Here is a 13313-nt window from a genome sequence, read left to right as displayed (position 1 = left end):
GTGAATATCATCACATCAATTGTTTTTTTAGTAACTTTACCAGTCATTTTTCCCTCTCTGGTGATTCCCACCCATTGGGATGTATCAGATATAAGCAGTGTAATTTCTGTTTCTGATCAGGGTTCTTAATCTACCTGAAGAAGCCAGTCATTAAATCGAAAGATATAGGATCACTGTCAATTTCTGGATCTTCATCTGTTGTATTAATCCAGTGAAGCTGCTTAAAAGTCAATTTACCGTCATTTAGCATGGTATCTACTTGCTCGATCAAGCAGTGTTCCCGGACATTTTCTTTCAAGCCTATCATTCCTTCGATGCAAATATCAACTGTAAATCCAACGGCAGTGTAACCAAATTAAATTGGTTGAGGGTGGTATCTATAGATCAAAACTCAAACCATAGCATGTTGATAAATATAAATATAAATATAAATATATATAATTAATATGTGCAACAGAAATAATATGATAAAAAGTCAAAAGTGTTATTTCTCTATGGGAAAGTGTGATGTATGATCTGTGGGTGTTGGTGTCATGGTTCTATCATGGTGTGCATCATTCATCTTCCCCTATGCTAAAAGCCAAGCGGTGGGCCTCCTGGTGTTGGAGACACCGCAACAAAAGCCTTGTCTTGTGCGATGATCACCATGGCTGTGGACATCGGAGGAGGATTCACATTGCAGGTCTCACCTTTTCCTCACCTCCATTGTGACCTGAAGCTGTTCGAAACTCGAGGGAGGGAGGGAGGAAGAGAAATCTATGCTAATTCTCATTTTAGGAGACGGTTTTCTTGATAGAGAAACGTAGTCCCCTTTAATATATTGGCTGCCGTAAATCCTTTGTATAAAAAGAAGAAATCTCACGATTTAGCGAACAAAGCTTGTAGTTTTAGCACACAAGGAGAGACGTACGAGAACGAGTTGAGTGTCCACATCACATCACACACGCAATCACACGGCAGTGGTCACCATCTCAGGTGGCTTGCACCGGTAGTCCAGAAATAAAGCCAACAGCTTGATTTGTTTTATTGCTCTAAAACTCAGATGTCTTACTCTAAAATTTTGCAAGACACTATACTAATAATTAATTAATTATATATATATATATATATATATATTAAGAAAGATTGATGGTAATTAAGGGGCGAGTTCTGGGGAAATTTTTTTTATGGAAAATATCTCTATTCTCAAAATTCCCTAACAACATTATTATTATTATTATTATTTACTAATACCAAAAATATTTTTGAATCAAAAGATATTTTTTAAAAAAAATCTAAAAGAGAAAGAATGATTTTTCTATAAAATATTTTAACAAGAATAAATTACTAATTCCTTTTTATGGTTTATCTTAACAAGAATAAGTTACACTCCACTTATACTCATGCTACACTTAATCATAGATTTAACATAAAAAATATTTTAAAAATTAATCATATTAAATTCATACAAAAATAAAAATTGATACTAAGAATTTTATATATCATCCTAGTAGTTCTAGAGAAGTTTAAATACGTTTCATGAAAATTTAAAGAGTCACGCTAGATCACATATTTCAAAAATTACTCACCTTAAATTCATATAAAAATAAAAAAATGATACCAAACATAGTATCATCTTACTTTAGTAATTATGAAGAAGTTTAAAAAGATTTAATAAAAATTAAATCAGTTATATACTCGATGATCATCGATTCAATAAAAAATATATCTTATTTAAAAATTTATTCATCCTAAAATTATAAAATATTAAAATAATATTAAATATTTTAGGATCATGTGTTAATAGTCGTAAAGAAATTTGAATTGATTTGATCAAGATAATTTAGTTATATTCGACCAAATATTTATACTCGAGTCACACTCATATTATACTTACTCATAGATTCAACAAAATTTGATACGATTCGATTCGCATCGATCAGAAATAGTTCGATTCGAAAGTATTATTTTTTTTAAAAAAATAAATTTTTTGATAAAATTTAAATAACATAAAAAAAAAAAATTTCGGTGATAAATTACCCATACTTTTGCCCCCTCTTTTTCCCCCCGGCAAGAACACGATACAAACCGCTGTAGGCAGCCAGTGATCTCTACTTGCCTTGTGGTACTACTCCTCTTCTGTAGCTACTGCTTTGGGATTTGGAGCACAGCACATGCCCACCCTTTTGGCTGCCCCCGTCGAACACCACTGTGTCTCTTTCCCATTCTCATCATCCCATCACCGCACCCGACACAATCCAATCTTTCTATCTCTCTCTCTCTCTCTCTCTCTCTCTCTCTCTCTCCGTTTATCGAAGAAGAAGACGGTAACTTCGTCCACCATTTCCCCTGGCCATGCCTGGGAAAAGATGATGTACCTTTGGCCACATCCTCCCTGGGAATAACTATAATAGAAGATGGGGGGAGCTACATGGGCCTCATGATGGTCCTCCGCGTGATCATGAGAAGCGAGAAAGATGGGGCGGCTGTACCACCAGCTATCACCACCACCTTCCCTTCTCTCTTCCTTCTCCTCGCCCCTGGGCTCAACATCAATTATGGCCCTCCCACCAACATCATCACCCGTCTCTTCTGCTCGCTTTGGGCAGTCATCATCATTACTTTCCCGTCGTTTCGGTAGGAGTGGGAGGTCATGTGAAGCCTAAAAGCAAGAGGGAGGAGGCGGAGGAGAGAGGAGATGGCCTTGTGGTGGGGGGAAGCTCCACTGTCTTCACGCCAAGGAAAGCACATCGATCTCCCTCTTCTGTACTTGCGTTGGGGAATCAAGCGTCTCGGTCCGATCCTTTCAGCTTTTAGCTACGATTGTGTAAAAGAACAGGCACTACTAGACTTGCTTTGCTAAGCTTCTTCTTCCATGCATGTCTTACTTTGTCGATGCATGTTGCCGTGTGACGGGATTTGATCCTCAAATGTGTGTTTCTGCTCATGTATCTTTCGTTTTCCTTTTCCTATCGATTTCCTACGAATCTAAGACAGCTTAAAATTCTTCCATCTGCCCTAAATAGTTTCTTACCAACTCGCTAGGGTTGTGATATCCCGATAGCCTCGCTTTCCTTGCCCTCACTCTTTGCTTCCTTCGCACGGTCGCCCAGATGAGATCCCCACCAGCCCATGGAGTGGATCTGATCTATCAAAACAGGTTGACTGGAACTGTGGAAACATATGTTCTTGAGGCATGGCAAGATCCAAGTCCACTTCTTGGTTGGTCTCAGCATAAGGACCTCGTAAGCTGTTGCTGCATAATTATGGCAGTCACATCCATCTGGAAGTAGTAATTAGATTCATCGTGTAGGTTCGAGAACTAATGAATCTTTTGCTTTCTTCTCGATTATATATAGTAAGAGGATCAAATGCTTGCTTGTGTTCACAATGCAATCATTGTGCAAGGAATACAAGACAAGGGAAACTATAGGCCTCAGTTCTTTCTGCAGAATTGATCAGCCATTTGATTCGATCATAGGAACTGTCTTAAAGGTTCGATACTTGTTGAGTCCTTTTAGGTACTAACTAGCTAACTTGCAATTAGGTTATCTTTAGAGTGATAACACCTAAGTCTTATCTCTTTCCTCATTTAATTTGCTGATCATACATATGATGGTCAACATGCTACTGGTGTACATTATCAATCAATCACTAAATTACTAATGCAATCATCTTTTTGTCTATGGATGTCGGTTTATCATCATCATCATCTTTGTATGTGGAGCTTTCGGAAACAGTTTGTGGGCTAATTTTGCAGTGGCTATAATGCTTGCTTATGAATTCATTATGGATAATAGTATGTCAATGGACCATTATGCTGAGGTAAACAGTCTTGATGCTATATTTTCTGGATTCATGTTCCTTTGATGATGTGTATACTTTGTTGGAAGCTGTTCGAGCTTCAAAGTGACAAGTTCTTCTAGAATTTGGAAAGGTTATTGATAGAATTAAATCTGTTTTCATGATCAAAATACTGAACTCTTTTAACAGTTGCATCAGTGTTGAAATGAGATAGATAAATCCTGCAGCATGTCATATCATTTTCATGTCTTATGCAGACAGACACTTATCACTTGCAAATGTCAAGTGGAAGGTGTAGCAGTGTCTATCAATGTCAAATATATATATATGCATATGGAATGAGAAAAACATGGACTTGTCTGGTCATATTTATCTGTCTGCATCTTATTATCATAGGATAAACTTATATGATTATTTCTAGCTGATCCTAAGACTCAGGAAATCAGCATGGTTGGTCGAAAAGATTTTTCGTATACGAAATAGCGATTACGGAAGGATCCAGTGATTTTTTTTGCTTAATTCTAAGAACAATAATGTGGGGAAGACAGTAATGAACTCAACTCTGATCTCGCCAGCTGTGCACACTCTTTTCCTGTATAGGTTTGCTGGAGTCGATACTTATCATCCTAAAGGCTTAGTGTTTAGAAACACCATCATCGTATGAGGTGGAGAAGAACACTTTCTGTATATAACAGGAATTACACAGGCACAGAATGAACTGAGAATATTGTTGCACACTTTCCTTTCTCAAAAGTAGTATGCATAGTTCATCATATGTGTTGGTTTTGATGTATTATGATTATTCTACTTTGTCAGGCCCCTTCTACCATGTAATCATTTAGGCCTTTCTATCTCTTGGGGAATTCATCACTTGCCTATCAAACAAGTAGGAAGTGGACAAATAAATCATTTGTTGTTGTTAACCATCCAAATCTGCTGTCATGTTCCAGCCAAGTTCACTTCTTCAAGGTCCATAACCTTATCTCTTGTCATTTTCCTAACATTATATATATATATATATATATATATATCTCAAACATCAAGCTAGTTGAATAGTAAGGATCATAACCTTATTATCTGCAAGCAAATTCTTCCTGAGGGAAGTTACAGGTGAAGATTGGAGGAGAATATAGCTTATAGAAATCAAATCTCAACTGGATTTACTTGAGCTTGGATCTTGTTTGAAGTACTACCATCTGCCTTCTCCATTGTCTCTCTTCCAAGAATGTTGATTGCATTGAATTAGGAGCTTAGGGTTGCTAAAGATTCCAATAGGGTGTTTGGTAGATCCATGTGATGCCACGTATTGCTGCTAGTTGATGGGAGATTGACAATGTGATGGATAATAGCATTTTGTATTATTCACTTCTTTAAGATGATGTTTATTATCTTAGTTTTAATTATGGCATGCTTTTTCACATATGGTGTAAGAGCCACAAAATTGTAGGAAAAACACTTGGTTTTTTTTTCCCTTAAAATAATGAATGGTTAATATAATATAATTAAAGAAATGATGTGCATGTGGTTCTAACATTCTTTACTTGTGTCTATTGAATATATAATCAAATACAGCTTTTACTATGTAAAAAATAATTATAATATCTCTTTGGATTTATTAGAGAAAACCTTAAGAGCTCCTCAAAATTCCTAAAAGTTTCACATAATCTTTTTTCCTTTCATCCAAAGACTGCTGAAATGTAAAATCTTGCTTATAAATAAACTTTGCCAATGGCCAAGATTTCATGCAAGTAAAATGATTATTAATTTAATAATTCAAAAGTATATGTTAGTCTTAAAGGGGAGAAACATGATTAGACACTATAAAAGAAGAGCTTATAGATCATTCATAAAATTGCTACATTGCTTGGGACATATCATTTAATTGATGGTTATAAGTTTTAGTCTTTTCCCCTTAGACTGTATAAACATGGAGAAATTTCCTTCGAGATAGATAAATAAGAAAATAGGGGAATATTGGAGACATTGGTGTGGAGGTTTTGGAATTGTGGAGTAATTTCTTTTTCTAGGATTAGATTGCTACATTTTGGGTACATTGGTATGAACTCAACATGAGTTCGAGAAGAAGTTTAGTAGAATATTGCTAGCACATGAGGAGGGAAAAACTCAAATAATATTAATTACTGCATCCAACATAAGACACAGAATGAAATAAATGATGTCTGTCTGGTTAATGTAATATTATAAAAGTGATAGGTCTCATATTGAATGAATGTCTTAAGAGTATATGTTTGATGGAATAATTTTTTATTTTTTTAAAAAAATAAAAATATTCATAATTTTTTTATGCGTCGAGTTAACCTTATCATTATTGATATTTAAATATTCATATTATTTCTATGCGCATAATGAAATTTTAAAGGATATTACTTTGGTTTGGAGTTTCAATAAACAGTCAAATGATAGTTCACTTATAAAGATTAATTATTATGACATATATGCAGTTTTTGTATATGATAAAACTATGCTTATGCTCAACTTGAAGATAGAAGGATAATTATAAAATAATTATTCATTTTGTAATATTATATATGTATATATACATATAACATATAAATTTATATATACATATGACATATAAATATATATATATATATGTATATATATATGTATGTATATATATATATATATGTATACATATACATACATACACATATATATATATATATACACATACATATATATATACATATACATATATAATTTCAATCACAAAAATCATTTTGGTAATAACATCATCCCATTTTGCTATGCCTAATAATTTTACGCACATAAAATATTAAATTTAGTGAATTAGATATACTTAGCAAAGATTAAGCTATCGAATCGAAGTATACATAAAACATTAGTCTCATTGATGATGTATCAAACCCGATAAATTTTCTAAAAATGACTAAGACCTTATTGTTTGATATTAAGGATCGAGTTCTATCTACACTTGTAATATACAAAAAAAAAAAAAAATCATATTATGAAATTTGCCCCCTGAAAACATTTCTCTTTCAAGAATTCATATACAATAACAAAACCAATTGTTCCTCGAGAAGAACTATCAAACATGTAAATCTTCAACAACTGTACCTCTTCCAGAAAAGAATCACAAGGCAAGATTCTTGCCATGGCAGAGCCTACTAGCCAGGCATACATTAATGACTTTTGTTTCTCTAGATATATCAAAACGATACATGATGATGTAAAGCTTGTTGAACATGGATAATGCTGATTTACAAACATATTACATGGCTGTGGTTCCAAATAAAATTACTACTGTCTGCATGATTCTTTTGTTCCAAAATCTCGATCTACATTATACTGAAGCCAAAGATGCACCTTCAGATGTATTTCGACCTGTAAATAGTCAGCAGATAGAAATGGTTAACTGCAAAGATCTATTACTTAAAAGAAATGATTATTTCGTACACATCATGTATGCAACAAAGTCTACAGTCGGAGAGCTTAGAAGAGCCAGAATAGTTCTTAATAATTGTTGACCAGACGCTTGGCTATTGCCAATTTTACAAAGTGCTGATAACACAATGATGGTTTATGATCATGGTATTCATACTGGCCGGTATGATAAGAAAACACAAGTTAGCAATCATGAGGTTTTATAGATTGGATTAACATTGATGTGAATCTTACTGCAGAGAGAAAGGTAACACAGTGCCAAACAGAATGCTCTTTACATCATTCTCAAGCAAGAAAGCATTTTGTGCAAAAAAATAAAGTAGTTAACTACATACAGGTATGACAGATATATCATCCACATGAACTTTGGGTATACATGATATGTTATGGTCTTGTTAAAAATGAGTGGCACAGAAAAATGCTAATCATGGTTATATAACTGTCATGCCTGTCAAGTGTAATTATAGAAATAGACATGGAGGAAATGAATCAAAAGAAGCCAAGAAAGAAAAGCTTGTACTTGCAGCATACCTCTTTTCTTAAGTTTATTTCTGAAGCTCCTTTTCCTGCTAAATGCATTCTCCTGTATGGGAAAATCAGGGGTCAATAACATTAGAAGCTAAGAAACATCACCAACTTTTCATGTGGCTTAGTCTAATTTGCTAAATCATAACATCTCATGCAACTTATTCTATTTTGCTTAATCAACATGTTGCCATTTTAGCAATATTGTTGCAAGTTGATAAGAAATAGTGTTATGGATTATAGTGGTATAACAAGCTCAAGTGAGTCGAGCCAAAAAGACTAATTCTGACATTACAAACATTTCAGGCAGTTGTCCTGATTCACTATTAAAACATGCTGCTACTTTGCAAGAATATGGCAATGTCACATATTGGCACGGTCCTGATGAAACATAACTTGAATCGGAACGTACCACAGGCTCACCCGTCCTCTCTGCCTGACGAACAGCACATACAAGATCTTGATTTGATCTGGTATAAAGACTTGTAACAGTTCCAAACTGACCAGCTCTGGCTGTGCGCCCAACCCTATGCAGAAAATCTACAGCAGAGGTTGCAAACTCTGCCTAACATTGGGAAACAAAAGGAATACATTTAGTCGTCAAATGTGGTTAAGGCTTATGGAACGATAGCAAAGATAACAAGTAAATCTCGCCCAAATTGTCTTCACCTATACTTTTTCATCATAAGCAATATACCCTGCCTGGAGCTAAACTCCATATAATGATGCATGTTAGTACGAATAATTGTTACCATGAGCAAAGTGCTAGTTCATAACATATCATATGTTATCATAAGTGAATCACCAACATGGATAAAGAACTGGTACTAAATAACATTGAATACTATATGGTCTGTCTTGTGCCAATAGGACATTTATCATCCTTTGAGATTCAAAAGTGAAAAAACATGCCTTATAGTTAGCTTCTTTTAAATGCAAAAGACACAAATATTTTTCTGCATTTATATTTAATCAGGAAACATGTAACAATGTGGTACCAACCATCATGGTACAACTCAGTATAGTATGTATAGACTGCCAATGGTCAACCAGCGTAGGCACTGTAACTGAGACTTCATTTCTTGATTGCCACAACAAAAGGTTTCAACATAATTGGCCTAAAGATAAATTAAATATAAGCATACTTATTTATTTTAACATTCATTTAAATACCTGAATGACATGTGAAACATTTGGTATGTCAAGACCACGAGACGCAGCATCAGTGCAGACAAATATACCACCATTTTTGCGGAAACGGTTCAAATTACTTGTTCGTTCCTCCAAAGAGCCTTCCCGGTGGTACAAAATGCATACAAGACCAACTCTTTCCAATATCTTTGCCACTGATTGAACAGCATCAACAGTATTAGCAAAGACCATGGTTCTACTTGCATCGACATGAGAATCTGGAGCTTTACATCTATAACCATAGTTCACTGCATCTAGAAGAGCATCAACTTGTGTATCAGGTGTTACTTCTATCCATCTCTGCTCCAACCTGAAAAACAATCACAAAAAATATAGCAAAAGCATTATTATAGAATTACAAGTGAGCATCCTACAAAAAGTTGATTGCAAAATTCACCTTGCATAAATTAATTGGGATACAGTGTTGAGGGCTGTGAACCCTGCAGAGTTCTTTTCCCTCAGAAGTTACTTGCATCTGAACACTATGTCATTCTTAAATAGCAACAGTGCAACACTTATGACTGCTAAGAGTTTCATAAGGTAGCTACTAGCCCAATCAATTCCATGAAAGATACTTAATTACTGGTTCCAGGACCATTCTGCCCAGTGGCTGCCTCCATCATGTGGCCGGCAAAGATGTATTGCCTTATATCCGCCGACCAGTTGATGTAAAGGATGTGTTGCTGTACCAGGCCAGTGGACAGCATAATCCAGTTGTATGTACAAATCACATATATAATACTGTTTGTGGGCTAGATCTAGTCATTGCTCTTCATTGGATGTCAATATGTACTGGTATTCCAGTTAGCAAAACAACCTTAAAAACCAACTGATAGGTACCTATCAAAGCACAAATTTCTCCCAGGATTTACGAAAAATCAGAGCATGGTCTATTCGAAGTTTTAAGACTTCTAAAACAGTTAAAGAAGAAGCTTTGTTTACAGACTGTAAGGGCATAACAACAACAATTAATAAATCAAGAAGAAGATGCAGACCTAGGATTGTGCCGATGGAGGAAACTTCCACTGACACAAATGGCATCAGGAAACATTCGTTTCAGCACTCCACCAGCAGTTCTCTTGCCACTACTAGGAAGTGTGGCAGCAACAAAAACATACTGCTTGCTGCGTGTATAAATTTTCCTAACCCTCTTCCAGTCCTTCACACTGGTGCTCAACTCTTCTGACTCACTTTCCAAACCTTCGTCATTAATGCAGTTGTCACCGTCTTCCTCATCGTTATTAAGAAGCTGCTTATAGTTGTCATCATCAGATTTTAATTCCATATTACACTTGTTGTCTTCATCAATCACAGACTCTTTTGCAGTATCTTGCATCTTGGACACTAGTTTTTCTTCAAAACGTAACATGTTAATGAGACGGATAACTTGGTTTTGAAAACTTCCACAAAGAAGCATATCTGCTTCATCAAACACCTATATTTGACAAGGATAGGCATATTAAATTTTACCTAGAAAAATGAAACTTTTATATTTTAAGCTATCACAAATAATGACGGTAAAAAAAACACAGGTACATGATATTGTATGACATAAAATTACTCTGGAAACCTAGTGTCATTTAATATAAAATTACACAGGTATATCAGTAAAAAAAACCCATTAAAACATTTAATATAAGCAATGAATCGATATTGCCATCATGTCATGAACATTCATTTACTAAAAGCATAAGACATAAAAAAGAACATAACCAGTTTCCAGTTTCCTTTTTTTAACAAAAAGCAAATTGTCACGAAAGAAATTAACCTAGCAATAAAACAACCTTCACTTCTAGCTCATCAAAATAAGTTTCAGAGAGATGAATGTACCACAGATTTGATATTCTGTAAGAAATTAGCACGCCGTTTTTTCTCAGGGTCAAATTCAAACAAGTAATTTAAAAGAGCAACTGGAGTGGAGACAAGAATATCTGGGTGAGCAACTGGCCATCCCTGCATTCAAAATTTGGGAACTGTCAAAATTAAAAGAGCAATACAAGATGTTTCATCATTCAAAGACATATCACATAAAAATCTGAGTTAGGTATCATGTGGAACTGTTCAAATCAGAGTCAAACAGGTAATTTAAAAGAACAACTGGATTGAATAAAAAAAAAAAATCTGGCTGAGCAACTGGCCATTCCTGCAGTTACCATTTGAGAACTGCCAAAATTAGAACAACAATGCAAGATCATCATCACTCATAACTCTAAGTCAGCTATGTAAAAGTGTGGAGCAGGTTTTGCAGGACGAGTTGGATTTATGCAACCTGTATGCAGCTTCCACAGAGTTTAAGTTGCTGCTATATTAAGTAGCTTTAGACAAACAAAAGAAAAGGCCTAAATTTGTTGATTAAAAATCCATCCAGTGAATAGTAAGAACTAAAAAAGTTATGGGGAACTGCTGAATGGTGATCGATAAATCACTAACTGACATCAGCCAAATAACTTACATAATCAAAACTCAAAAGCAATATAGATGGGCAAAAAAAACACTTACCCTTCGTCCACAAACTGCAGCAACTTTGACGAGTGATTCACCTGAATCATCCAGTAGATTATTAGCCATGTCAGCTACTTGCTCACATAGCATCACGTTAGGGCACAGGACCAGATAAGTCTTTTTATGTTTTTCAGGATTTCCTTTAGAAACATCAGTTCCTTTATTGGGATCCAAATTTCTGCATAGCTTCTCAATCAATGGAACCAAGTAGCCATGTGTTTTGCCGCTACCTGTCTCTGCAGCGATAATCACATCTTTCCCTGTAAGAATATGAGGAATACAAGCAGCCTGAAACGAAAACCATATATGAACTTCAATATACACACCCAGTGGAATTAATCTTTTCACTACAAATCATACTAAATATGGAAATATGTAAGGTGCAGTAATGCAATTTGAATAATTAACTTGAGCACCACAAGTGGAATGGCATTTTCAGATATGTGACCACAATAATGTATACTTCAATCTAGCATAGAAAGCAAGAAGAGAAGAAAAGGAGGGGATGAGACAGAATTGCATGCATCTGCAAAATTGAGGAACAAAAGAAATCCTTCAGCAGAACACGATATTAATTAACATCTATACTTTCTTGATGTTTGAAGACATTTAAAGCCTTCTACAATTGTATTTCTAGATAGCTGCTATATAACGAGGATTATTTGCACCAAAAGAAAGGCACAAACTCTCCCAACTTATTGTCTCTCTGCAAAACAGAACATTGTCTGCAAAACAGTTCTCTGCAAAACTCTCCCAATCAGTGATTTTTCACAAAAAAGGTAGAATTGCATTGACGTTTTGTATGCTAAAAATGCAGTTAAATTGCTTATTGCTCGATATCTGGTGTATAACTAGGATTATTTGCTCCAAAAGGAAGGCACAACCTCCCTCGACTTGGTAATTCTCTCTGCAAAGAAAAACATAGTTTGAAGCCAACCCAGTCAGCGATTTTTCACACAAAGGTGTTCTATGGACTGGTCATCTAAGAATCCCCACTAAATAGAAGTTCTCTAAGAATCAGAAAGACTGCATTTCTTTCCCCTCTCAGTTCACTGGAGAGACTGCAAATGCCTCCCACTCAACCTACATCTTTCTTCTTTTCTTAATTCATCGCATAAAAAATAAAATATCTCAACTCCGATCACCCAGGTATATCAAGATTCTGCGTCCAAGACACAACAGAAGGCCAAGTATCTTAGACAAATATCAGGTCCAACAGTATCTGTTTTTCTCAGGTCGATCCTGATCCTTCCTAACCTAATGCGATCTCTTCTACGCATTTATTCAAACATATAGATACTATACCGTTGCTACTCAAACTATAGATAGAGAAAGCACGGGACGGCGGGAACCTGGACGAGGGAGGGCCTGAGCAGCGAGGCCTTGGCGAGAACATGGCTGAGGTGGTCGGAGATCCCCAGGGACTTCCAAGAGACACCCTCTCCCGCGAAGAAGTAGCTGCTGTTGCCGTCGCCGTCGCCGCCGCCACCACTCCATTCCGCCGCCGGTTCCTCCGCGACCTTCGTGGCGACAGAGTAAGTCCTGGTCCTTCCGAGGGGCTTTAGCCGTGGCCACGGCGCGGAGATTGAGGCGCGAGGCGAGGACTGCGATGGCCTGGGCGCAAGGAAGAGGAGGCAGAGAGGGTGGCGAGACGACAGCGCGGCACGGAAGCAATGGAGAAGAGGAGGTTGACGAACAGGACGCATCGTTGCGTTCGCCGGTGGCTCTTCGTCTACGCAGGATGAGAGCACCCCATGGCGCACGCAGGCTCGTCAAGAACGCAGAGTTTAGAGATTTCGCCTCACGAAACCCTACCCTTATCGGATCTAAAACAAGGATCCATAAAGCAGCAAGCAACGAGATCCACACTTTTCGGATCCTCGCGC

The 13313-nt window shown here is 36.2% G+C and overlaps 1 protein-coding gene across 1 annotated transcript; it reads right to left on the bottom strand.

The window, feature by feature from the left end:
• Positions 1–6862: 6862 nt before the first annotated feature.
• LOC135619773 (DEAD-box ATP-dependent RNA helicase 22-like) lies at positions 6863–13224 on the bottom strand. The gene is made up of 8 exons (XM_065122099.1): positions 12780–13224; positions 11425–11715; positions 10756–10878; positions 9921–10360; positions 8908–9235; positions 8147–8299; positions 7741–7792; positions 6863–7149 (listed from the first exon to the last, which is right to left on the bottom strand). Exons 1-8 carry the CDS (start codon positions 13131–13133, stop codon positions 7109–7111), a joined length of 1782 nt encoding a protein of 593 aa, XP_064978171.1. The 5' UTR covers positions 13134–13224; the 3' UTR covers positions 6863–7108.
• Between the last annotated feature and the right edge of the window lie 89 nt (positions 13225–13313).

This window comes from Musa acuminata, chromosome BXJ2-8 (assembly GCF_036884655.1).
Source record: "Musa acuminata AAA Group cultivar baxijiao chromosome BXJ2-8, Cavendish_Baxijiao_AAA, whole genome shotgun sequence".
Classification (NCBI taxonomy): domain Eukaryota; kingdom Viridiplantae; phylum Streptophyta; class Magnoliopsida; order Zingiberales; family Musaceae; genus Musa; species Musa acuminata.
Note: the sequence above shows the minus strand (reverse complement) of the source record. Positions and strands in the feature narration are given on the sequence as shown.

Excerpts from the sequence above, each read along its gene's own strand:
- LOC135619773 (XM_065122099.1), bottom strand. The coding sequence starts at position 13,133 with ATGCGTCCTGTTCGTCAACCTCCTCTTCTCCATTGCTTCCGTGCCGCG. Across the intron at positions 10,879-11,424 it reads CTGCAGTTTGTGGACGAAGG|GGATGGCCAGTTGCTCACCC; the intron begins GTAAGTGTTTTT and ends TTTTGAATGCAG. Across the intron at positions 9,236-9,920 it reads CTCCATCGGCACAATCCTAG|GTTGGAGCAGAGATGGATAG; the intron begins GTCTGCATCTTC and ends ATTGTTTTTCAG.